The following is a 24,677-nucleotide window of genomic DNA, read 5'->3' as shown; positions in this document are numbered from 1 at the left end:
TCTTGCTAAGAACGGAAGAAAGAAGCGGTTTTAACCAATCGAAGATTCTATGTTGTATAAACTGCCTTGTCATATGAGTGGGGAGAACCTTGGAAGGCCATTTCCTAATTCCGCTCTTCTCCACCTCAACCTTTCCCCGACTTTGGGGATTTCCAATCTTCTTCTCCCATATTCCAAGGTTCCTCCCTTATCCTCTGCATTGTACGAACCACTTTGATTTTGGGGGCCACTTCACTACGCGTGAGCACAAATATGGCTGCCCCCACATTGTCCGCCATGATCGACCCGACAAAGCAGGCCGAATACCCAATTGTGCTGGGGGAGAGGCTTGCTCGGAACCCAAACACGAGCCGGCTGATCAACGTCAACTACAACCACAAATCCAAGTCCGCTACCCCACAGCAACGTTCGACCATCAATCACTCCCGATCGGACGGCCTCTATGACCTCGCCGTTACTGATAAGGCCCCGAACGCCGATCAAACATTAACCTATTTATACAAAGGCAGCGAGGACCCATCGGGTGAGCGCAGCCTGGTTCTGATCTTCGACCCGGAGCGGAAAGTCTTTGTTCTGGAGCCAGTCTCGACAACCTTGAACTTTAACCTACGGTCGGCTCCAGGAAAGACGGAAAAGCAAGTCCGCGAGCAATACGAACAACTGCAGATAAAGGAAGAGGATGAGCCAGCAACCTCGGGAGAAGACCGCCCCGGAGGGAGCACCAGTGAGGACGAGGGACCGGCCGACGAGAGCAATCCTTACGACTTCCGACATTTCCTCCCGAAGAATCGCCGGGAGGATGACAAGCCACCCTCAGGCCACAGCACCCCAGAACTTGCCACCAGCAGGGGCAGTACACCCTTGATCCCGGCTGCCAGACCTGCGCCTCGATCTGCGCCTCAAACCAAAACACAAACAAACCCGCTGCGACAGAAGAAACCACCAGCCAAACCACCAGCCAAACCACATCCGCCCACGAAGCCAAGCGAACCTGTCAGCTATCCCGACCCACCTGACCATGAGGACTCTCGCTCGTCGCCGTCCGATGCAGGCACGGGATCACAACAAGCTGGGCAGTCTCCCGGATCGAACATCATTGTTGATGGAGATCTTATTATTGATATGGGATCTCCACCTCCGCGCCCACTCGTTGACCGGACGTACTTCTCGTCCAATAACACCCCAGCAGAGGACGACGGGGATGAAGACATCGGGGAGTTTAGTTTACCCTCCCCGGTCGGCAATACAGCTCCACCTGTCTCAACACATACGGACACGGCTCAAGATGACGAAGTGGAAGATGATGATGCTTTGGCGGCGGAGATGGAAGCCGCTTTCGAAGAAAGTGCTCGTGAAGAGGAGGCTCGGAACCACCATTACAGTCAGACCACGACCAGACAATATGTTCCCAGCGATGATGAGAGCGAGGTTAGTGAGGAGGAGTAAATGCCTGTTTGGGGTTGATTGTTTATTGCATCTATCAGCGTGGCGCCAGGACGGACTTTGTTTCCAGAGTACTAGATACCAATCGTAATTGTTATAGGGATTGTTTCAAGGAGTGTAATTGCATAGCAATGACCAATGGGATTTACATGAGAACGTTTTAAACTTCATTTCTTTCCTCCATTGATGGATCCATATAGTATAATGACTGTTTATTGTAATAACTCGCATCTCATACATTGAGGCGGATAAATACTTCCTCTCGGAAAACCATTGTTCCGACTAAAAGCTTCCCTTGTCGACTGCGTCAATACGGAGATCCTTGCCGCCTTGCAGGTTATCTGATAGTGCTTGATATTTAGGCACCGCTCTGTTGTTTATATATTGCTTATCCCTGACTCCCCTTCTCCAATTCTCCGAACATCTCCCGCCGTGCACTACCATATCCGCGATGCGATAGAAAGCTCCGCCATGCTAGATTTGGCCAAACGACTGTGACGTTCGGAACGATAACGATTATTGTTAGCCCTCGCGCGAGCTATTCCTTATCAGGCGCGCCGAATGCGCTTCATCTCTGCCGCCATTGTGTGAACCACCCCTCGTCGATCTTATTCGTCTTTCCCCCTCTTCACCTCGCACAACCATGGCTTCCTCAGCACCGCCGAAGCGACGAATCCCCGGCCTGCCGAACCCTGTGTTGGAAGCGGAGCAGCAGAAATGGTTATTCACCGAGGAGGAATTCGAGCGCACGCCATCGCGCATTGATAAGATCGAACGCGGGAAAGAAGACTACATTCGGCACCGCGCAGTCGAGTTCATTTGGCAAGTGAGCGTGATGTTGAAGATGCCACCGCAAACATCAATGACCGCCACGGTGTATATGCACCGCTTCCTCATGCGCTATTCGTTGATGGGCCAATATCCGGAGATGGGGTCTGATCTGATGCACCCGAAAGTGATCGCCGCGGTGGCCCTGTTCGTCGCGTTCAAAGTGGACGAGGCCATGCGCCGCATGAAAGACTTCGTCATCGCATGCTGCCGCGTCGCCATGAAACAGCCGAACCTGATTGTCGACGAGCAGTCCAAAGATTACTGGAAATGGCGAGACCTGATTCTGCAGAACGAGAGCGTCATGCTTGAATACCTCTGCTTTGACCTACAAGTCGAGTCCCCGTACCGCATTCTCTGGGACTACTCTGTCTTCCTGGGTGTCGGCGACAACAGAGCTTTGCGACACTCCACCTACTCCTTCCTTAACGACTCAACCTACACCGTCCTCTGTCTCCAATTTCCACCCCGCGTCATCGCCGCCGCAGCCCTGTACGCCGCAGCTCGCCACTGTAAAGTTGCCTTCCCCGATGACGCCGAAGGCCGACCCTGGTGGGAGCAGATCGACGTCCGCCTCGACGACCTCATCCGCGCCTGCACCTTCATCGTCAAGATCTACGAGCGTGTCCAGCAAAGCCTCAGCAAGGGCTACCCGGAATTCGCACTTTCAGACTCAACCTCCCACCCCAACGACCCAACCCGCATCTTCGACACAGACCCGACAAAATCCGCCTCAGAGCAACAATCAACCTCCACCCCTCCAGCCCTCACCGTCACCTCAGACACGGCGCCAAATGGCCGCAAACGCTCGCGCGAACCCGACTCTCACAACAACACAGAATCACACCCTCGCCCACCCTCCCCACAAAACAAACCCCCTTCAACCCTCAACGGGAACGGCGACAGCACTCGATCCCCTAAGCGCCAGCGAACCATAACCCCCTCCAACGAAGCAACCCTCCCCACCGTCCAAAAACCACACCCTCCAGCACCCTCCCGCCCGCGCGTCCCCGCAGCCGCACTATCCCAAACAAAAGCCACGCCTCATTTCAGTTCCTTGTCAATCAAGGCGGAGAAGGAGAAGCCGGGGTCGGAACCGGAATCCTCCGCACACCCTCCTCCGAAAGAAGAGTCCAGCGAAGAAGGCGAACTCCATGAAAAACAGCAACATGTCATTCCAGTCGCGCATCCCCCTCGACCTGCTCCCCCGTCTATGGCGGATGTGGATTATCGGAGTAAATTAGACTCCCAGGGAGAGGAGAGAGAAGAGGGCGAGGCTGACGATGATGATCGTGCTGGAAGTGAGGAAGGCGAGATCTAAGACCTGAGATCTATGATTTGGGTTTCATCAAGTCGCCGTTGTGGAAGCGTGGACATTGAAATTGGGGAAATACTACTTATGAGTGAGAATGAAATCCACGGAGAATGAAATTTCTCTTTTGCTTAATCTACCAACTTTACCTTTGTCCTGATTTTACTACCGTAGACGAAGCATTCTATGAAGATCCAATGTCAAAAGATGTAATCCCAATTCCAAGTCGAAACGGGGATTATATGTGATGATGTAAGCAAGACTTTTTGAGTACCTGGGTGCCCCATATTTCCCTTGGTTCCTATTGGCCCTAGGGCATTTAGGGCTGGCCACCTATCCATGGATGACAATCTAAGTGCCCGTTGACGGGCGCTCTACCTATACCTATAGAGAGATTCTAGATTCTCTGTCTCTACTTTCTTCTGTTTCCACTGTTCCTGAAGAACTCCCTAGGGGATTGCGCAGGCAGTCAGCCGTAACGAATAGTCTCAGCACTGATAACTTTGAATCCTATCTTATTATTACCTACGTAATAATACTAGTATAGGCAAGGCTGAGGGGTGGAGTACGTATGAGAGGCGAGGTTACGGCTAGTAATATCCCATAAGGGCGCTGTTAGAGTGGCTAGTGACGTGCAGATCCAGTGGAAGCGCCGTATGTCTTCGGCAACAATCATTCGAGCAGAGTGGCTCCCATATCGTACATTACACGTGCCACTCTGCGGAGTAGCTACCATGTGAACCTGCGACTCCCCTCGTAAGGCTAAAAACAAATTCATGTGGGACCCTTCCTAAACCCTTCCATCAACAATCCCCCGAACCGTGACCCCCCAGATATGTAGTCATCGTTTCCATTCGCTGCACTTTCCATCCCTCATCTCTCCTCGAGCTCCACAGTGAACGGATCGGCACCCGGCTCAGCGAAGCAGGAGAAGTATTCCTTCTGATCTTCCGAGTTCTGGTTCCATGGGAGCATTAGCTTTCTGCCACCGACCCTGATAAAATTTGCGATGTGCTCTGCTCCGAGTTCTTGACGGAGCTCAAGCAAATGGTAATAACCAAACTTGAACTTTTCGGCACAGTCATCGCTTATGAGCTCCGATCTTTGACCATCTCACTGCATAGAAATCTGATGTCAGCGAGGTCGCCCGCTCTTTTCCTTTTGCCGTTCTTACCATCTTGTCGTAGGCAAAAGCACTGGACCTTCATCGCCAGGCTGTAGTCAGGTCTCAAGACCTTCACTTCCTCGACATTGAGGCAATAAGGGCGGGCTTGTTCGAAGGTAATGGCCTCAACAGCAATGGTCAGAATGTCCAGTGAAGGCGAGAAGCCGGAATGCTGGAATCGGAGCTGGCCGCTTTCGTTAGAGAAGGATTTATCTGCCGCGAGGAAAGAAAACAGAGCGGCGGTATCTTCGCAGCTTGGAACAAGGATGTCTACATCACTTGTTGGACGCTGGCTCCCTAGAAGTACCATCGCCGCGCCACCAAAATCAGTATGAACCGGTCTTTGAGGCAACGCCTAGTTCATCAACGCGGAGATGGATAGCTCGGCTCTTGTCATTCTCTTCAATCAGCGAGGACATGGTGACGGATCGAGGTATAACTGCTGTTCAGGTTGCAGGATGAATAATTTAGCCTTTTGCCTTGGGGTTTATGAGATCCAATATCCTTAACTTACCTCGGCTGCACAGTGGATGGAATGATTTGCTCTGATTCCTGAACAGGAAGAGTTGGATGAGATTCAACAGCCGTGGGTTGTTCGCAGCTGAAGGAGAAGAGAACGAGAACTTGGGTATACTTCCAAGGTTGGCTCTCAACTTCCCTAATTGGGAACTGTGTTTGTCGTCCCTCGTACCTTCCTAACTCACAACCCCCTTCCCCTCCCCCAATTCACTTCTCTCTCACTTCTATCTCCTTTCTTATGTCTCTCGAGCCTATATGCTCCCAGGGAGATGGAGGACGAAGAAACTCTTGGTATTCAAACTAGCAAAGCAGGGCCATTTTATAGAGGCCTGTATCGACACGCAAAAGCGCTCAGTCTGCCACTATGATTAGGCATCGATGTAGGATGGGATGTCAAAAATGGCTTGCAACCAGCAATCCTCCTTGAGTACGCCGGATTATTTTACAATACCGCAGAGGAGTCCACTCAACGGTAGTCTATATGGAGACTTGTAAACCACCTCGAAAATTGGAGATGTAGAGATTTGTATGGGAGAAAAAGCCTCATTTTCATATATGCCAGCCAGAGCTAGTAAATTCCCTTGAAAATTGCAGATGCATAACTATATTTGTAGGGGCCTAAAAGCTTCGTTTTACCTATACTAGAGACAGCTCGCTGAACAATGTTGCTTCTTGATTCGTACTTTACCTTCCAAGGTTGGTTGACTTTGTGAGTCAGATTGTTTTTCCGGGCTGTCTCATCACGACATGATAACCTTGGAACCTTGCAATTATCCATCGATGAAACTCAGTATCCCAAACATCATGGGCGACTACAATGTGCGATTCACTCGCTTGCAGCCAACTATCTCGCCACCTATGCAAGTTCTTGAAGCGGCTGGCGTGAGATACTGCGTGGTTGGAGATCTCGTCGTTATGGCCCTCGGCGGTCCCTTACTCCTGACTGACATGTACTTCGCGGTTGCGGACGACCAACTGGAGTTGGCCAGGACTGCTCTGGCCTCACATGGGTTTGACGAGCTGCCCCAGACACATCTTCGGTTCTTCAGTGATGCAACCAAGGAAAGCTCGACAGGTTGGCCTGGCTATCGGTTTGTACCTCACGAAGCCGATCCTGACGACGGTCCCGATAGGTACTGGGCCACAAGCACCATTATAATACCAGCAACCTTTTGGCATCTCGATTTGAGTCCAGAATCTTTCACTACAACCACGTTTCTCGTTCCGGACACGGGTTACCGTTTCCCCTTCAAGCTAGTTTATCTTCGAGGTGCGTTTTCTTATGGGTATATCTAAAGAAACTTAACGCTAACAATTCTTCTTCGGTAGCAATTATTGACGCTGTTGCTCAGCGCCATGCCGACGAGGAGCTGAACGGTCAAATTTCCTCCTACTTTCTAATCCAATATGCCTACCTGCTGGGTCTCCTCCGCGATGTTCTTGCATGCCTTCCAGACGAGGATCAATTCTTCATCGACTTCTTCGACAGAGTCATTCTCTACAACACCAGGAAGAAGGTCTGTTATCTCAGACAGCAGATCCGAGACGGCCTTATAACTTATGAAACGGCAAGGGACCTCTTGCCCAAAAGTTTCCTGAAGCTCGAAGCCCTAAAAGCAAAGTACCGCAAGCTCGGCTATGGCCCCAAAGGTGGGAAACCTTCCATCAGATTCCCACCTGATTCCTCCAACGTCCCCCAACGTCAAAATGGCTGATCGGTGGTATTTCTGCTACTTCTGCGCAAACCTGACTAACCTAACTCCTCGTGTCTCCCACTCCGGGTACGTTTCGCATGAAACGAACAGCCTACAAAGTGATGTGTTGAACCCGGTCCGCAGCTTATTGCCCTTTCCCACACTTTGTCTCCCATGGAAAGAAGCCAGATCATGCTGTTACGCCAGCAATTGATGCAGGGTGGCATGCGGTAGGGTACTTCCCTATCTTGATACTGCATATGGATCTAGATATTTTGCGGCTCTGCTCGTCGAGAGCAAGCCTGGCATACCCAATATTTTACTTTTCGCCTTTTCTTATGCCACTGTACTAGGCGAGAAGGTGGCGCAAAGGGGTTGTCTTTTTCCCCCATTGATTTGCATCCGGGTATATCTCAAGCTCTACACTCAGAATAGTTACAGAATGATAATTTAGGGGATCGAAGACGATCAGATACCGTCGTAGTCTTAACCATAAACTATGCCGATTAGGGAGCAAGGCCGAAACTCACATGTAAAGAACAGATATGCGACGCGAAGTACTATTGGTTGCGGTGAGGTCCTACTGTATTATATTGCTTCAGGACAAGACAACGTTGAAGTCACTCAGCAGCAAAATGATACATGTACCAAGACACCTGTGTAATGCATGACATGCAAATGTACGAAAACCGACAACGCCGGGACTCCTTAACGTGAATATTTGCCTTCTCAATTCTCCCCAGTAAATTCTCAACCACAATTCAATATCCAGCAGTCATAACCCCCAACCCATGATCCAGCAAGCTGCTCGAAGCAACATAGCTAAACCCACCGAACGGGTTACTCTCAGCACCAACCTCGTTGCCTTCCGTTTCCTTGCCAGCCGGGAAATCCTGTCCCTTCCCATAGTACTCGTCGAAACCGGCGGTAGTAACCGTCGGGCTGAGCGGGAGATGGGTGAAATCGACAGAGAAGTTCTCGGCGAGTGCAGGGTCCGTGACAACAGGCTGGATAGGCGGGTCGAGCTCGCGACGCTCGAGGGCAGCCCAATCGATTTTGCGGAAGAAGCGATGCTTCTTGATTATCTGCAGGTCCTTCTGCATGTGGTAGCCGAGGCGCTTGGAGGGTTCTTTGCGGAGAAGACGGGTGAGGAGGTCCTTTGCATCGGGCCCGAGGAAGTAGGGGAGCACGAGCTTTTGCTTGACGATCTTCTCTTGTAGCTTGGCGTGGTTGTTTCCGCGGAATGGGGGCGAGCCGGTGAGGAGGTCGTAGCCCAGTGCGCCGAGGGACCACCAGTCGCATGCTTTGCCGTATGGCTTGCCTTGGATCACTTCTGGTGCCATGTAGTCGATTGTGCCCAGAAGGGAGTTGCAGCGGTCGTCATCGCTGAGCGAGATCTTGCTGAGGCCGAAATCGGTGAGCAGGAGGTGGCCTTGCGCATCGAGGAGGCAGTTCTCGGGCTTCAGGTCGCGGTAGAGAACGCCGACGTTTTGGTGCAGGTGTGCCAGTGCAAGTACCATCTCTGCCATGTAGAAGGCTGCCGCGTCTTCTTCGAACATGCGTTCCATGGCTAGGTGGTGGAAGAGTTCGCCGCCTTGCGCGTACTCCAGGATCAAATAGAGTTTCTCATGGTCTTGGAAAGCATAGAATAGCTTGACAACAAAGGGGTGGCGGTTGACACTTTCCAGGATTGTGCGCTCTGTCTTTGTCTGCTCGACTAGCTTTTTGTGGACAGTGATGGAAGCCTTCCGGAATTGTTTCTGGGCATACAGCTTGCCTGTGACGACGTGTCGCACCAGCAACACGGTTCCGAATGAGCCCTTGCCCAGACATAGGATAGGCACAAAGTCCTCCGCGGTCATCTTGCGGCACAATTGATTGCGCAACTCTGAATTCATGCCTGTGACATCCGTGTTGCGGTCGTCCAGTGTCTCTGGTTGCACTGCGTCAGAACTAACGAAGTCCTGATCCAAAGGGATTTCATAGCTGGTCAGAATCTCAGTTTGGTCGCTGTCGGAGTAGACACTGGCAACACTGGGGGTCTGGGAGACAAGCCCGCTGCCAGCTGCGTTCTCAGACAGATTCAGAGTGCTGAGTTGAAGCTTCAGCGCACTGACACCATGACCTGTGGACGCCTGTGCCAGTGGGCTAGCGCCATCAAGCGCAGTGGGAGGTCGAGAGGGTGTACGTGAGCTCGCAGCGGAGAAGTCCGATTCCTCGTCGCCGGATGCCAGAGTGAAACCGCGAACGGTTGCGCACGCTGGGCCGAATTGGTTATTCTTCTTCTTCCGTCGCTGCTTGTTATCGCTAAGAGCCTGGTTTGCAAACCCATTGAAACCCTTTGTCTGCTCCGGGGGTGGCATAGTGCCCATGTGTGCATTGGGGCGACGGTGATTGGCTGGGATGTCAATGACGGACTGCTCGCTATCGGCCTGCGGAGCGAACACATCCCCGACCGACAGGTCGTCGGTGGTCGAGGAAGGCATTATGCTATTTTTGTATCACCTGTGATAGCTCCGCGAGTGAAGCGAAATATCCCGGATTTAGGTGTAAGCGCCGGCGATAACCGCAGGGTCGACAATTGACCTCGGTCGTAAAGGGTGGTAGCAAGGTATTCAGAATACCTATCTCGCAGTCACTGTTCACATGGAGAAACCTAGTTAGTCTCAGTCCCCTCGATCTTTAGATTATCGACCGTAAAGAAAGAATGGAGGGGCAGGTGAGGGTTTTCACGCCCCCACTAATTCGCCAAGGTAAAACGTAAAAGAAATTGGGGAAAAAATGAAACAAAAATAGCAAATTGAACGCAGATCAAAGAGACGTACTTCAGCTTGCAGAGTTATTGTACCAAAGCACTGTTTTCCTTGAGTGCCCGAGCTAGTCAATAGACCAGTGAATCTCTCGAGCAGGTTTATCGTCCGCCCTTCTTCAGGACGGACCCGGGACCCCTAGCCAAGTCACCTCGCTGGCCGAGAAGTCGAAGGCCAACGCGAAAGGAGAAAGCACTGGGTGTGCCGGCAGGGAAATGTCAGGAGCAGGCGAGTCGTTCAGAAGGGATGGATATGGATCAAGGTTGGCTAGGAAGCCAGTGAGCGAAATCAAAGCGAGCGAAGACGGAGGCACAGATAGGCACATAGAGGATGGAGATTTTGGCAAATAAGAGATTAACAGTTTTTTCTTCCCCAGGAAGTGAAACAAAGCAAGAAAACCGCGAGATCTTGCAGAAAATCAGATTTCAGGCGCAGATCCGGGGGCTGAAGCCACTAATCCCAATTGGGATTTCACGTGTCAGATGCTGACATTAACATGATCTTATTGATCGAATCTACTTCCAAGGTTGGTATTATCTTGATGTTATCTTGATGTTATCTTGATATTACCATGATATTGGATGATATTACAGTCTCTTCTGCTTTGGCTAGTCCGATATATTACCAAGTGGTTCTACAGATCTGCCTAAGACAACCCCCATCAGCCTCAATACAACAGCCACCAATTTCGTATGACTGTCGATCTGTATACTGCAGCCTCCAGTATAACATGAAAACCACTTCCATGGCACTTAGCGACTCTTGCACAAATACTTCAAGCGAGTAATCTCTACACCAGACCGCTGGACAAAAGTGAGAGCACTTGGCTGCTCGGCCTTGGTAGAAACCACTGCTATGGACAGGCATTTCCGCATTTTGGTTTATATCCGTTGACTAAATAGGAAGTACTGGAAGTACCTTGTGGGATATTGTATATACTTCTTTTAGTTATAAGGGCTAGTATTGGGGTTTGGTGGGAGCATAACTACCATCTCAATATATATCTCAGTTTCAACATAGAGAATGACAGAAATAAAGACAACTCTTGAACTACTGTCACCCAACCAGCTATTTAGGGGAAGGCCATGCCAGGACATAGAGCGACGGGATCTCGGGAATATTACAGGAGAGGAAACAGACCAAAGGAAAAAAAAACTAAGATTTTCAGATGCTAACACACATACAATAGTCCAGGACGGACAAGAAAGACTAAAGGGCGATGACCACCTAGCTTCCCGCCATCCCAAAACCACTAGGAAGGAAAAAGAAACGATTGAGAACTCGGCCTGTCCAGTCGCCAGGGAGAAATGGAAGCCCCCGGCCGCGAGAACACGCTGAACGAAACCTCGGCAGGTGGAAAAAAGATCATGACACCATGAAATCAGTATGAGACGTTGCGGGTATTTGGCGAAGGAGGTCAAAAAATGATGGTAGAACGGAAGAATATGCAGTAAATCCAATCAACGACGACCCGGCGCCATCTACCAGTAGCGAGGACGGTCGTAAGGCACATACTCGCCTCTCGGCGGAGAGCGAGGACGACCATAACCCCGGGCAGCTAGGTAGGGATCATCATAGTGGCGAGGAGGTGGGGGAGGTCGAGCCTCATACGGGTCTTCGTAGGGACGACGTGGGGGTGGGTAGTCTTCCATCCGAGGACGAGGGGGAGTCCGGCGGGCATAGCCATCCCGTTCATAGTAGGGATCGCGGCGGATAGGAATCGGTGACCGCTCACGGTAGTGCTCCCGAGGACTGTAGCCACGTGGGGGAGGGATCCGGCGGTCGTACTCCTCCATGGTGGCAGGGTAGGGGCGACGTGGTGGGGAACGAGACCGGTAGGGGTCACGCATGGGGCGTTCCTCAAAGCTTTGAATCTGGGAGTTGGTGAGACGGGGGTTCCTCCAGGTCCGAGCCAGGTTGGGCGCTTACATCGGCGACACAGGATACGACGGAGCCCTTGAACTCTCGCTGGTCCAGTTTTTCCACGGCGGTCTTCAGGTCGTTGGCGGTTTCAAATTCCACAAACCTTGGTCAAAAGTCAATGGATTGGAAGGGTCTCATGCGGAATACAATGGTTTACCCACCCTCGGCCCTGTTCTCGGCCAGTCTCAGAGTAAACAACGTCCAGTCCAGACTGGCGGGCGAAGTCTTTCAAGTCCTATTGAATGCATGGTGAGTCCAGATCCAGGAAAGGTAAGGTGTCCGGCAAATGTGGAGAGAAGGATGTAAGCACTCCATGTCCAGTCCGAGGAGGTGTATCCAGAATGGTCTTATATCAGCATCCAAAAGTCCCAGGAAAGGCTCCATGGGGTCTGACAACAATGCTTGGTGAGTACGCAGATCAAGGAGCACTTCTCAACTCTCAAGGCAAAGGGAAAAGCCATAGAAGAAGAGGAGTGCTAGAGGTTAGTACACCAGGATCCTTGGTTCAACCGATGGCCTCAAGGACAATGGACTGGAAGCATGTGTGGGCTGAGTAGAGAGACGGGGTTGAGGAATCTATGTCAGGAACTCCGGAAAGGAATGGACTTGGGCTGCTAACCTGCCAACTTGTTTCTGGAAGACCGGAAATCTGCATGCGGAAGATAGTGCGACGTGGACGAGGAAGAGCATTGCGGTCTGGCGGGCCTAAGGCCTCCTTGCGGCGAGGACCGCGCGCGAACTGAACGGTAAGTCGCTCGCCTTTGAACTCACTGCCGTCTGTGGTATTGATAAGCGAGAGGTCATTCGGTGGACAAGTCATGGGGGCATACGGAATGCTGCAGGAAAATAATGTTAGCAAGTCTGTGTAAATAAATGGAATATCATGAGCCGTTCTTACCGGGCACAATATCTCTGGCATCCAGCTGGTCGTCATATTCGATGAAGCCAAAACCATTCATCAACTTGATCTCCGTGATCTTACCGGAGCCATGGCTGCTGAAATGTTCCTCGATGTCACTCTTAGTCACTGTGATAAGAAATAAGAAAGAGATTAGCGGATCACTTTTCAAATGGTGACTCCAAAAGCACCGGTTAGACGGCCATCCGCGGCGAAAGCTGTTCCATGTGGGTAGCTGAAGCTCTCATTTGCTCACCCTGCAAAGGGTGGGCCGAGGGTGGCATTCCACATGAGCATATGAGGGATCGGAGCCCATGGGACTCTGGGAACCAGCGAAGCGACCGGATCATGCATGGTGGTGCGTGTGTTCTCTAAAGCTCAGGGAAGAGGGACGGTCAGGTGCCAGCATACCGTTGCGGGGAAGGTTCCCAAGATAAAGGCGGGTTGAGGACACCTCAGTCATGGCTGGTCTGAAATAATCGATTGATGGGATATTAGAAAAAAAATCTGGCTAGAGGAAATGCCAGAGAATATGGGAGAGATCGAAAAGGCGGGAATGCAGAGAGAAGTGGTGAACTGCGGCGCTGCTGCAGGAAAGCGTGTAAGGTGTAACCCGACAAACGACACACGATCAGAGAGCAGGTGTACTGCAAAGTAGAACAGCCGAGCAGCCGGGCAGCCGAACAGCAAAACAAATACAAAAGATACAGAAGAGAGAAGCGAGAGGGGAAGAAAAGAGAGAAAGTACCGTCTGGCGGTGGAAGGTGGACGGTGGACTTGAAACTTTGGCCGCCTCACTTTTTTCGTGATCCACGTGGTTCCACCATAGAAAATAGAGAAGGGAAAAGATGATAAACCAATTCAAGAATTATATTTATAAAATGTAGTATATAGTATGTTGAATACATGTTGGAATAAATACATAGATCCTACATAGTTCAAAAGGGGAAGTAAGCCTTATCCCTCGTGGACTCTCTCCACTGGCATTCCACGGTTCTGCCAACCCCATGGGGTCTTTTTTTGGTTCATATGCTTTTTTGCCTATTTGGGGCATCTATATACATTCCAAGGGTTTCTTTTCCCCCCTAATATCCATTCTTTATTAAATCCCCTGATTATAAGAGCCTATCCCGACGTCCTGATATCACGTCATCACGTATTTAGGTCCCTCTCCACCTTGAGGCGTCTGCCAGTTAATATCTTGTGTAGGCACCTTGATATCGCAAGTCTTGCAGTGAATGCAGCTGGTAAATGATTAGTATATGTGTATATAAGGTGACTCAGATGGCAGTAGACACTTACTTTTGTGAGTTGATCTGGAATCGGACCCCGTCCTTTTTGCTAGGGTCCTCCACATACTCGTAGACACCGGCAGGGCAGAACCGGTTTTCTACACCCTTGTAAACAGGCCATGCAAGGTCCGTGTGTTTATCCAAGTCCTCCACCTGGAGATGAACCGGTTGGTCCTCCTCGTGGTTGGTGCCGGTCCGGCTCACGCTGGTCAAAATATCGAAACTGAGCTCTCCGTCCGGCTTGGGGTAAACGATCTTTTCGTATTGAGAGGCAGGCTTGGTAGCCGCTGCGTCAGTGCCGTGGTGGCTGAGCGTCCATGGCACTCGGCCCTTGAACACGTAGGCCTCCAGGCCGGAGTAGAGAAGTCCACCGAAGAAGCCCAGTGGGGTATTGAATGAGGGCCGGATGTTACGGACCTCGGAGAGTTCTTTCCAAATGGATGAATCGCGCAGAGATTTCTCGTAGTCAAACAAGAAGACGGTTCCTTGGTTCTCACCCTTAAGCGCCGAGAATGCAGCCTCAGCGGCTAACATGCCCGATTTCATTGCGGTGTGGGTACCCTTGATTTTCGGGACGTTTAAAAAGCCAGCCGTGTCACCAATCAAGGCACCTCCAGGGAATGCGCACTTGGGGATCGACTGGAAACCACCCTCATTGAGTGCTCGGGCCCCGTAAGAAATGCACTTGCCGCCCTCGAGAACCTCCTTGAACATGGGGTGATGTTTCATCTTCTGGAATTCCCCGTATGGCGAAAGCCATGGGTTCGGGTAGTCCAATCCTACCACCAGACCGATACTCACCATGTTGTCCCCAAAGTGGTACATCCAAGCTCCACCGTACGTGTCCTTGGGAAGAGGGTATCCCAGCGAGTGGGTAATTTCGCCTGATCGGAACTTCTCGGGCTGAATCTCCCAGACTTCCTTAATTCCAAGACCATATGTCTGGGGCTGGCTGTCTCGTCGAAGATCGTACTTCTTCATCACCTGCTTGGTCAAGCTGCCGTGGCAGCCCTCAGCAAGAAGCGTGACGCGGGCATGGAACTCCATTCCTCTCTCAAATGTCTCCTTGGGCTTGCCATCCCGAGCGAGTCCCAGATCATTGGTCGCAACGCCCTTGACTGAGCCATCTGAGCTATAGACCATCTCACTGGCTGCGAAACCAGGGTACACCTCCACACCAACCTCTTCCGCACGCTCTCCCAACCACTTGGTAAGCTCATTCAGACTGACGATATAGTTCCCTTCGTTGTGCATCTGTGGGGGCGTGGGCAGCGGGTACGAGCCATTCTTCGTCAGGAAACGCATCTTGTCACTTTTGGCGGGGGTTGCACCCTCAAAGCGCGAAGGGTTGTCCTCGGACAGCCAGTCGGGGAACAGCTCATTGAGAGCGGTTGGTTGCAAAACGTTCCCTGAGACAATATGGGCGCCCAATTCACCAGCCTTCTCTAGTAGAATAACTCGGAACTCTTCGTTGCCTGCCTCGTTGGCAAGCTGCTTCAAGCGAATTGCGGCGGCGAGACCGGCGGGACCTGCAGTGAATCAAAGCCTAGTTAGATTGCTTTCGGGAGAAGCCAACGCGGACGAACGTACCACCGCCAACGATGCACACATCCACGTCGTCGGACTCCCGCTCCAATGTGCGAGGATCGAAGTCGCCATTCTCGTCGGTGAAGCGCCTTGACAGCGATTGCGAAAAGGCTCGTGTCTGGGTTGGCGCGGTGAATAATGCCGTTCGCCGAGCTAGACGTCGCCCGGTAGTTGTGAAGGGACTGGCTGACTGGCGAGCTGGTGTAGCAATGGCGGAGATGGAGGAGGTAGCTCGTGAGAATCGGGAGGATCGAATCTCTCGCCTCAATAGAGGCAAGACGGCACCTTTTGATGCCATCGCGGTATGTGAGATCGGAGATCGGAGGCTGAGACCAGGATTACTAGTAGCGACAAGCAATCGGCATAACCAGATCGAAAGGGTGAATGCGGAGACTCAAGATATTTAGGTCGTAGATCCCGAATGTACCCAGCGTCCTCGAGTACCCGAATTTTGAGTGGAAGTGACAAAACGCCGAAAAACCGCCTACCCTCGGCTCAGCTCGCTCGGCCAATAGCAAACTCGGCGATTATCCAACATTGAGGCCTGAGGCAGAAATGGATGGATGGGTGTCCCAAAGCGGAAGTAGCCTCTAGCCAGGGTCCTATGTATCATCCGCAGCTTGATGGAACCTGACTTTTAGCCTGGGGATGTTTTTGTTAATGTATAGTATTTCAAAATTAATATGGAGGATTCCGTATGTAGTATAGTATTGGCTCAATTCTCATCACATCTAAGCGCCTCATGTTTAATACGGCATAGATACTCTGTAGTTTGTACTGATCACATGCATCACATGCTTGGCTTCACTTGTGATAACGAAATATTCCAATGTTGACAGCTCCAGACTTATCCTGCATATTCATATGCCAGAAAACAACCTTAAATACTCGAGTCATATTAACTGCTCTAAGGGTGTCAAACCCCGATCAGGGCAGACCAGACTGCAGTTTCCCGTCCGTATTATTACTGCATTTCGCGGAATGTGACGGCGGTGACGCTTCGGGTATGGTATTCAGCATACTATACCATACCAGCATACCGGAATCCTCTAGAAAATGCAAAAATAATACCATGATGTGATTTGAGGGGTTATCCGGAATAACAGAGTTTCAAGAACTATAGTTGGTAGATCTATATTGTAAATAATAGAACCGAACAAGCTAAGAAATGACCGATCATCGCCGGATTGCATGCCATGAGATTCATCCAGCCTTGGCGGACAGTGGATCGACACTGGACGCCACCGCCTGTTGAGGCAGAATCGAAACGGCCACCTGTCCAAATCAAAATCTCTGGGGAGAGTCGCTCTTTTGAAATCCAAAAAAAGAAAAAAAGGATAGTCGAATCAAATATAAGCTGTGAGCAATATCTCTTCCTTTCAAAGTTAGTATACCAATAATATCCGCTATATCATAGTGACTATACTTGATTCCCCTGGTGCGGTGAGGTCAGAGAGGTAGGGGAAGAAACAAGGCAAAAAAATCAGAATTTTTGTTCAGTTGCCATCCGTTAAAGCGGCAAGAGGATAGCGCGTCGTACATGGAGTGACCGAGGCTAGTCGATGACGATGATTGGACTGGCGTGGGACGGATGGACTATCAGCTGCAGGAGGAGCGCGGACTGGCAAACCCAGCGCCTGCAACCATGGCACCGGAGGATAAAGCAAGGGTGTTTGAACCAGTCAGGGGCCGACACAGAGATATTAGCGGAGTGCGTTGGGCGAATAAAAGTCACTAGAGATGTTGCGTAGCTGTGATTGGTTGGCGATGTGGTTTCCCAGAGCCGCTAGCGGGCAATGAAGCCAAGGTTGAAGGGAGAAAAGTCTTGCCGCTTTTAGCGCCACCGGCGGCCCAGCCTCCCCTGACCGGGCTGTGACTCAGCACTATATAAAGGCCCAACCTCCCCCCAATTTACCTTGGGAATTTTGTCTCGGTCTTGGCGGATCTTATTTCGGAAATTCTTCTTCCCTCCGCTCCTCCTCAAAAAGCCCGATCATCAAGATCTTGATATCTGCTGGCTTTCTCCTTACTAATCAGATCTATCTCACCCAGATCTTTGATTATTCTCTGGACCCTTGATTCTATTTTTTTTTTAGGGGAAAAAAAAGGTTTTTTTGTCCACGGACCTAATCACCATAGAAGTCGAGCCTCAGGTTTCGCTTCACCACTCTCTCTTTTTTTCAGATCGCGCAGATAGACAATCCCATTTTACAAAAACAGCGCAAAAGAAAACATTTCGAAAGAAAAAAAAATTTGCCGTCCTTCCCGTCCATAATATCGCCGTCGCGCCTATCTTGGAAAAACACTTCAGTGTGATTTTTTTCTTGATTCGTTCACCAAGTCGACTGCGTTGGTTTCGTTGCCTACACTATCTCGTGCCTGATTCACGAGAGGTTACGTGCGAACACCTCGTAGGGGGATACATTGAGTTGTCCATCTCCCAGGTAAGAAAGAGCCTCCTTCCTTTTCTGTCCTTTGCACCTTCCTTCGAAGGACTCCTTCCTTGTGGATGCTCTTTCCCTGCGTTGATGGCTTCTCCCCTCTCACGTGCTTATTCTCTTTCCCCTCCTCCGCGAACGCGTCACTTTCATCTCCCGCGACTTTTCGCGACTGAAGCTCACATCTCCTTATCATAGTTCCATCTTTATCCCTTGTCGCAAATCGAGTATTCCATCAAAATGGATTCTCTGACAACCCATCCCTCCAATGCGCAGCAGGCTCGTGCCTTCACTGCTACCTCGTCGCTGTCTTTCCCTGGTGGCGCTGGGGATCTGACCCCTCCCAACTCTGAGAAGGAGGCCATGGCACAGGGCGCACAGGGCGGAAATGGTATGAATGTCCAGCAGGCCGGAGGAAATGCCATTAATGGCACCGGGGTGACTCCCGCTTCTCCTGCAACCCCCGCCGCGACCCCTGGCGCAACCACGGGAAGCAGTGGCATTGTCCCTACCTTGCAGTGAGTATACTCTGGACGTTTTTCTGGGTGACCAGAATGGCTGAACTAGTTATTCCAAAAGGAACATCGTTGCTACTGTCAACCTTGACTGCCGCCTTGATCTGAAGACCATCGCGTTGCACGCACGCAACGCCGAGTACAACCCAAAGGTATTTATCAACTCCTCACATTGCTCTGAGAGGGCACCCATCAGGGAACAATGTGGCTGAACTTGGTTCTCTCATTAGCGTTTCGCTGCCGTGATCATGCGTATCCGTGAACCTAAGACCACCGCTCTTATCTTCGCCTCTGGCAAGATGGTCGTCACCGGTGCCAAGTCCGAGGATGATTCGAAGCTGGCTTCGCGCAAGTATGCGCGTATTATCCAGAAGCTTGGTTTCAACGCCAAGTTTACCGATTTCAAGATCCAGAACATCGTCGGCTCTTGCGACATCAAGTTCCCCATCCGTCTGGAGGGGTTGGCCTCTCGTCATCACAACTTCAGTTCCTACGAGCCTGAGTTGTTCCCTGGTCTGATCTATCGCATGATGAAGCCCAAGATCGTTCTTTTGATCTTCGTCAGTGGCAAGATTGTACTGACTGGTGCTAAAGTCCGCGAGGAGATCTACCAGGCTTTCGAGCTGATCTACCCTGTACTTTCTGGTATGCTGTCTTTCTGGATTTGCTACCATTAAACCTTACTAACTCATGCTCCCAGATTTCCGCAAGGTCTAAGAAAGTGCCAGAGAGATCACTATGCATTTCAACCCTGTATTAACATTGCTTTTTCCCTTCGCTAGGACAGTTGGCTTCGGTCTGCCTGTACCTTGCTTTTCCTTCCGTTCTTACGACTCTTTTCATGCAAGCATAGTTGGGCGTTTTTAGCGATTCGGATGATCCCCGGTTTTCCTCACACTTTCGCGTTCTTCCACACAATTAGATTGCTGCACACCGCAGTGAGGCGGTTGTGCGCCGGTCGATGACTGCCTCGATTTAATCATTTATCGTTCTACGGTTTCATCTGTGGAGGATTCTATTCCCACAGGCCCAAAAAAAATTTCATGGTGACCCAAGGCAGTCTGCTAGATTCAGTTCCGTCCTTGCTTTCCCTATATGGGCTTGCTGGACCGGCTTTTGCCGTGATACTACCTTTGAGTAGTCAAATGAAAATGTCTTGAAAAAAAAATTTCCTTTATATGCTCTAGTAGATGTAGTTCGCAGCTCTAAGCCTCAGGATCTTTTGCTTGCGCTTGGTTCATAGTGTAAATGCCTTTGTACATGCAATCTCCATGTTATATACATCACAACCACCAAGGTCTACATCCTAAAGCATACTGCTCCGTGAAGCCTTCTTTGTCTTCGCCAACTCGTCTTTCAAGATCGCTCTCCTCTCCCCAGACCGACTACCGTCGCCGTCGAAGTCCTCTTCGTCCGGCACAGCAGCCTCAGGCCACTTCCACATCTTACTCAACTCGGAATCAAGTGTGCCCTCCAGGGCATCAACAATCTTGTCTCCAATAACAGGGAAAAACTTGAACCCATGGCCACTACCACCGGTAGCAAGGAAAAGACCCTCATGGTCAGGGTGGTAAGAAACAATGAAGTCACCCGTGGGCCTGTTCAAACAAAATTAGCACCAACAACAACCATCCAACTCGCAGCTGGCAACCGAAGGACCAAACTCACGTATCAGTATACCAACAAATCCTAGTATCAACGAACTCCCTCTCCGCAAACCGCGGCAAAAGCTGTCTCAACGCAAACCGGAACGCATCCTGTCCTTCAAGCGGCACAGGAACCCCCTTTTCAGGCAGACTAACCACCATCGAGCCCGAAGCCCCAGGAACCGGCACCTCAACCGGATTGCGATACCCATAAGCATGTCGCGCAATCTTCAGCAGATTATCCCGGGGCGGGATAATGAAGATCCCCGTCGCAAAGTTCAAAATCGTAGGCAAATTCTCCAACTCACGCTGCTCCTCGTCAGAGATCCGCATATAAGCAATGGCCTGACCGGTCGCAACAGCCCGACCACGCAGGTCCACCAGTTTCGGCGTCCACGCGCCAGTCGCCAGCACAACCAGATCCGCCTCGACGGTCGACCCGTCCGTCAAGACGACACCGGTAGCTTTAGGCTTCGCGCCATTCGTGTCGTATAGCACACGCTCGACATCACCAGTGCGGAAGATAACCTTCCCTTCGGTGTCGAGGAGGGTCTTAGCATAGCGCACGCTAGCCGCAGCATCGGACCATCCAGACCCCCAGTTCACGTAGCCGCCGGCGACATCAAGGGTCGAGCCGTAGGCGGGGACGACGCTGAGGACGTCCGCTTGGGTGGGTAGGAAGGTGACATTGTCGCCCTCGATCTGGCGCACGTTGGCGTAGCTCTTGCGTGCGTACTCCTTGGCGCTGGCGCTGTCTTCTGGGTACACGAGTAGCAGGCCGTTCTGCGTGTACCGGCCGTCGCGGCCCCAGTCTGTGCTGCGCCAGCGGTGGATGGCTGCTGCGGCGAGCTTGGAGTATGCTGCGTTGGCATAGTCGGCTCGCACGATCCGGGACGTGTCAACGGATGACCCGTGGGGGTTGGGGATTGTTGGTGAGGACTCTACTACTGTTACTTTGGATTCTGGGTGTCGCTTTGACAGGGAGAGGGCGGTGGATACTGGGGAATGTTAGCAGGTGTGGAAATTGGTATAAAATATGTAGTGTGACAGTGTAGACTAGTGCTAGGGGTTCCAAGAGATTGCTGATACTCACATCCAAACACACCCCCTCCGACAATCAGGATCCTGGGCGGCAATGCCATTTTCAAAATTATGTGTGGGAGTTTAACACCAAATAATTGGAGATCCGGGGGATTTCTCCAATTTGATAACAGTCCACGCCGATAACGGCCTCGCTCCACCTCCCAACTTTTCTTCTTCACTGGTCGATATCGCCACTCCGATCTATACGGAATGGAATACAATTGAGCTTACGACTATACATTGATCAGTTCAGTTTCCTTTCTTGGAGGCTCCATCTACTCTTGGTATTGCGGGGTGCGAACAACCCTGTCGCGTAAGCACTCAATCTTTGCTCGCATCAAACCATATATGCACAAGCCCTGCAGAAAAGCCCTCGGCAGTTCATTCTGCTAGTTCAAAACATCATAATGAACGTAAATCAATTGCGCAGAGTGCCATTAGTTGCAAAGTGGCCCGTCCCACCCTGCCGCAGTGCATCAAGCAAAGCACCTCGACCCCCAAAGCCGAGGTATGGAACCAAATCTCCCCAATCAGCCACTCAAACTAATATCTCCCTCAGTCCCAAAAGCCCAAAGCCAGTGGCCATAAAACGGCGACAGGCAACTCCGCCTCGCCAACACCACCAAGAGCGCCCAAACCCACAGAGCACTCAACCCGAGACCCCCAATGCTGGAACCACAGCAAAACCAAGCCATGGCATCCCACCCAGAGCCCTAACCTTCCTGGGCATCTCAGCGCTCACTATTAGCACGTACTGCGGCTACCTGTACGCGTCATACACGCGCGAAGTAAGCAAAGCACAAACTCTGAACGTGCCACGCGATGTCTCAGACCGCTACAACACAACAGCGGCAACCTTCGACGCAGACGTCGAGCTCTCCGAAAAGGCAATGGGGCTCGGCAAGAAGCGGCGGGATCTAATCCGACAGGCACGCGGACACGTACTCGAAGTCAGCTGCGGCACGGGGCGCAATCTGCCATTCTACGAGCTCGGCGAGCGTCGCGGATTGGATGCCGATGGCCACGCTGCGGTTTTGGGTTGTCGCTCGGTTACATTTGTCGATCTTAGTCCGCAGATGGTGGCTATCACGAAGGAGAAGTTCGAGAAACTGTATCCTGCGTTCCCGGCGGTGTTCCGGGCTTGTGATGCGGGTAAAGTTGAGCCATCTGATCTCGGGCGTTCTGGGGTGAAGATGCAGGAGGCGCCGGTTTACTTTGATACCGTTGTGCAGACTATGGGTCTTTGCTCGATGCCGGATCCTGTTGCTACGCTGCGACATCTGGGGTCTGTTACGGACCCTGCGAGTGGGCGGATCTTGTTGCTTGAGCATGGGCGTTCTTATTATGATTGGCTTAATCGGATTTTGGATAATCTTGCTCCGGCTCATGCGGATCGGCATGGTTGTTGGTGGAACCGTGATATTGGGGATATTGTGCGTGAGAGTGGCTTGGAGATTGTGGAGGAGAAGCGTTGGCATCTGGGGACTACGTGGCGTTATGTGTTGAGACCGAAGCAGAGTACCGAGAAGGCTCGGTCCTGATCTTGTGGCTTTGGCAGGAGCCGCTTGGATGTAACATAATCTGGAGATGTGTATGATTATTTGGCGTGATAGAAATGGGATTCAGGGATAGACTATCCTCTTTTTGCTCAACTATATAGCAAAACATGACTGGCCTGTACGTCCCATTTGAACTCCCGTCATGCCTTTTTAGTAACGATACCTGAATCCTGGTGTGTTCCAGTCCGTGATATCCTCATAGTCATCAGATACTAGCTGCACTCGGTTCACCATATCCGCCACATTCGTCGAATCGCGAGCAGCATCCAGCCCCTTCCCACCAACAGCACCTGCGTTTCCAGCACTACCCTCAAACCCCTCCAGACGCACACGGCGAGCATTAGTCCACTGCAGGTAGGAGCGCAGAAGCAGTGCCAAGATGACAGCTAGGGCATAGCAAATCATAATCGTGCGGAAAGCAGTGTTATAAGTCGGGGCCTCCTCACTGAGAAAGAACTGAGGCCCAGAAATGTTCCCAGCGCAGTAAGCCAGGAATAGCATTGCCGTGACTGTCATTTTCTTAGTGACTCCACGGTAATTGGCCTGCACCAGCGACATAGCGAGCGGCATTGCTGCAGGTCCAGTCGATAAGAGGAAATATCCGAAAAAGTTGCACGCCCAAGACGATATGCGCGCGGGAGTAGATGATCGCGCTGCCTACGACGCAAGGGAGCACAACAGCTACGATAAGTAAACAGTTCAGTTGGCGGAAACGACCGGCCAACCAGCCCGTTCCGGTGATTGTAGCCACGGTGATGAGCGAGTAAGGGATGGTGAGCAGCGTCGACTGCAGGTTAGTGAACCCGAATGAGACAATCACCAGATTGGCAAAGTTCTGCGTCCCTCCGTTGGGGATTTGCGTACAAAGCTCCAGCCCGAATATAAGCCATGTCTTTGGATCCGTCAGGCATTCAACGACCTGGCCCCATCTCCAAGTGGTCTTCTCTGTCGTGCCTGTGCCTGCAACGACAGCTCTGTTGCTTGCGAACTGCCGTTCCTCTTCCGATAGGAATTTGGCTTTGGAGATTGAGTCTGGTAGTAGAGTCCAAACAGCGAATCCCCAGAGGAATGTCCCCCACCCGAGAACGATGAACATCCACCTCCATGGCCCAACGTGATCTTTGATGTGACCCAGCCCGTAGGCGAGAAGGCTTGAAATAATACCACCAACACTCTGTGTAAAGATAAGCTTTTATTCGAGATATCGGCAGGAAACAACATACGTTTCCAGCAAACCACAGACCTGTCCTGGTAGGAATCTCGTCGCGGGTGTACCAGGTCGATGTGATAAACATAAACGCCGGCGTGATGGTTGCTTCAGCAACTCCAAGCAAGAAGCGGACTGTTACGAGACCGCCGAAGTTGGTGCAGGCTGCAGTAAGGGCCACCACAGCACCCCAGAATAGCGTGTTGGCCGTCAAATATTTGGCAGCGGGCAGACGAGCAATAAGTAAAGTTGTTGGATATACCCATCCCAGGTAGCCAAAGTAGAAGACCGATGATACCCAGCTGTACTGCTGGCCAACCAATGCCTAGAAATGGTCTTAGTTATGGTCATTGTTTCTCTGGACATGTTCTTACAGTATCGTCCCTTAACCCGAAGACAGACGCGCTCGACAAGATGGTTTTGTCCATGAAATTGAACATATATGTTGTGAAGAGCAGTGGTATCAATCGTCTGTCAATCTTCCTCAGTACCCTTTTTGCCATATCATGGTCGGTACATCGTTCTCCCTCAGAAGTAGCTATGTCCATGGCCACTTCTAGTAAAAAGAAAAGAGGATGCCGAGAATCCCATTCAAGACAACCTGAATTCTTTTTATAAGGTCGTATACCCTGTTATCTTTCCCCGCACCTCTCATTGGTCAAAACCCTGCATGTTATCAATGCAGGAATCCCTCGCCAATTGGACGATGAAGCCAAGTCCTTTAGGGCTGGAGCTAAGTGATACCGTCGCAGTGAGTA

At 51.2% G+C, this 24,677-nt stretch overlaps 13 protein-coding genes across 13 annotated transcripts; 5 read left to right on the top strand and 8 right to left on the bottom strand.

The window, feature by feature from the left end:
- Positions 1 to 252: 252 nt before the first annotated feature.
- Positions 253 to 1,446, top strand: N7519_011294 (ELL-associated factor; the record flags this gene model as incomplete). The annotated part of the gene is made up of 1 exon (XM_057298067.1): positions 253 to 1,446. The coding sequence occupies one exon, from the start codon at positions 253 to 255 to the stop codon at positions 1,444 to 1,446; it is 1,194 nt and encodes a 397-aa protein (XP_057145949.1).
- Positions 1,447 to 2,086: 640 nt separating this feature from the next.
- N7519_011293 (uncharacterized protein) lies at positions 2,087 to 3,592 on the top strand (the record flags this gene model as incomplete). Its single annotated transcript, XM_057298066.1, has 1 exon — positions 2,087 to 3,592. The coding sequence occupies one exon, from the start codon at positions 2,087 to 2,089 to the stop codon at positions 3,590 to 3,592; it is 1,506 nt and encodes a 501-aa protein (XP_057145948.1).
- An 864-nt stretch (positions 3,593 to 4,456) lies between these two features.
- On the bottom strand, positions 4,457 to 5,167 carry N7519_011292 (uncharacterized protein; the record flags this gene model as incomplete). The annotated part of the gene is made up of 3 exons (XM_057298065.1): positions 4,457 to 4,695; positions 4,758 to 5,018; positions 5,086 to 5,167. 3 exons carry the CDS (start codon positions 5,165 to 5,167, stop codon positions 4,457 to 4,459), a joined length of 582 nt encoding a protein of 193 aa, XP_057145947.1.
- Positions 5,168 to 6,071: 904 nt separating this feature from the next.
- N7519_011291 (uncharacterized protein) lies at positions 6,072 to 6,982 on the top strand (the record flags this gene model as incomplete). The annotated part of the gene is made up of 2 exons (XM_057298064.1): positions 6,072 to 6,537; positions 6,597 to 6,982. The coding sequence occupies 2 exons, from the start codon at positions 6,072 to 6,074 to the stop codon at positions 6,980 to 6,982; spliced, it is 852 nt and encodes a 283-aa protein (XP_057145946.1).
- A 740-nt stretch (positions 6,983 to 7,722) lies between these two features.
- On the bottom strand, positions 7,723 to 9,447 carry N7519_011290 (AGC family serine/threonine-protein kinase; the record flags this gene model as incomplete). The annotated part of the gene is made up of 1 exon (XM_057298063.1): positions 7,723 to 9,447. One exon carries the CDS (start codon positions 9,445 to 9,447, stop codon positions 7,723 to 7,725), a length of 1,725 nt encoding a protein of 574 aa, XP_057145945.1.
- A 4-nt stretch (positions 9,448 to 9,451) lies between these two features.
- On the bottom strand, positions 9,452 to 10,096 carry N7519_011289 (uncharacterized protein; the record flags this gene model as incomplete). The annotated part of the gene is made up of 2 exons (XM_057298062.1): positions 9,452 to 9,585; positions 9,901 to 10,096. The coding sequence occupies 2 exons, from the start codon at positions 10,094 to 10,096 to the stop codon at positions 9,452 to 9,454; spliced, it is 330 nt and encodes a 109-aa protein (XP_057145944.1).
- A 1,156-nt stretch (positions 10,097 to 11,252) lies between these two features.
- N7519_011288 (uncharacterized protein) lies at positions 11,253 to 13,055 on the bottom strand (the record flags this gene model as incomplete). Its single annotated transcript, XM_057298061.1, has 6 exons — positions 11,253 to 11,645; positions 11,701 to 11,797; positions 11,856 to 11,929; positions 12,314 to 12,471; positions 12,593 to 12,721; positions 13,004 to 13,055. 6 exons carry the CDS (start codon positions 13,053 to 13,055, stop codon positions 11,253 to 11,255), a joined length of 903 nt encoding a protein of 300 aa, XP_057145943.1.
- Positions 13,056 to 13,086: 31 nt separating this feature from the next.
- Positions 13,087 to 13,419, bottom strand: N7519_011287 (uncharacterized protein; the record flags this gene model as incomplete). The annotated part of the gene is given in 2 exon segments (XM_057298060.1): positions 13,087 to 13,375; positions 13,391 to 13,419. The coding sequence occupies 2 exon segments, from the start codon at positions 13,417 to 13,419 to the stop codon at positions 13,087 to 13,089; spliced, it is 318 nt and encodes a 105-aa protein (XP_057145942.1).
- Positions 13,420 to 13,736: 317 nt separating this feature from the next.
- On the bottom strand, positions 13,737 to 15,769 carry N7519_011286 (electron-transferring-flavoprotein dehydrogenase; the record flags this gene model as incomplete). Its single annotated transcript, XM_057298059.1, has 3 exons — positions 13,737 to 13,836; positions 13,895 to 15,413; positions 15,475 to 15,769. 3 exons carry the CDS (start codon positions 15,767 to 15,769, stop codon positions 13,737 to 13,739), a joined length of 1,914 nt encoding a protein of 637 aa, XP_057145941.1.
- A 2,380-nt stretch (positions 15,770 to 18,149) lies between these two features.
- N7519_011285 (TBP family protein) lies at positions 18,150 to 19,141 on the top strand (the record flags this gene model as incomplete). The annotated part of the gene is made up of 4 exons (XM_057298058.1): positions 18,150 to 18,427; positions 18,489 to 18,576; positions 18,655 to 19,069; positions 19,125 to 19,141. The coding sequence occupies 4 exons, from the start codon at positions 18,150 to 18,152 to the stop codon at positions 19,139 to 19,141; spliced, it is 798 nt and encodes a 265-aa protein (XP_057145940.1).
- Positions 19,142 to 19,730: 589 nt separating this feature from the next.
- N7519_011284 (NAD(P)/FAD-dependent oxidoreductase) lies at positions 19,731 to 21,212 on the bottom strand (the record flags this gene model as incomplete). The annotated part of the gene is made up of 3 exons (XM_057298057.1): positions 19,731 to 20,022; positions 20,093 to 21,068; positions 21,164 to 21,212. 3 exons carry the CDS (start codon positions 21,210 to 21,212, stop codon positions 19,731 to 19,733), a joined length of 1,317 nt encoding a protein of 438 aa, XP_057145939.1.
- Positions 21,213 to 21,560: 348 nt separating this feature from the next.
- On the top strand, positions 21,561 to 22,694 carry N7519_011283 (class I SAM-dependent methyltransferase; the record flags this gene model as incomplete). Its single annotated transcript, XM_057298056.1, has 2 exons — positions 21,561 to 21,661; positions 21,713 to 22,694. 2 exons carry the CDS (start codon positions 21,561 to 21,563, stop codon positions 22,692 to 22,694), a joined length of 1,083 nt encoding a protein of 360 aa, XP_057145938.1.
- A 168-nt stretch (positions 22,695 to 22,862) lies between these two features.
- On the bottom strand, positions 22,863 to 24,467 carry N7519_011282 (uncharacterized protein; the record flags this gene model as incomplete). Its single annotated transcript, XM_057298055.1, has 4 exons — positions 22,863 to 23,221; positions 23,262 to 23,886; positions 23,936 to 24,244; positions 24,294 to 24,467. The coding sequence occupies 4 exons, from the start codon at positions 24,465 to 24,467 to the stop codon at positions 22,863 to 22,865; spliced, it is 1,467 nt and encodes a 488-aa protein (XP_057145937.1).
- Positions 24,468 to 24,677: the final 210 nt, after the last annotated feature.

The sequence above is a fragment of the Penicillium mononematosum genome (genome assembly GCF_028829835.1).
Source record: "Penicillium mononematosum strain IBT 11891 chromosome Unknown utg000005l:1.0-9366267.0:1.0-9372171.0, whole genome shotgun sequence".
Classification (NCBI taxonomy): Eukaryota; Fungi; Ascomycota; class Eurotiomycetes; order Eurotiales; family Aspergillaceae; genus Penicillium; species Penicillium mononematosum.
Note: the sequence above shows the minus strand (reverse complement) of the source record. Positions and strands in the feature narration are given on the sequence as shown.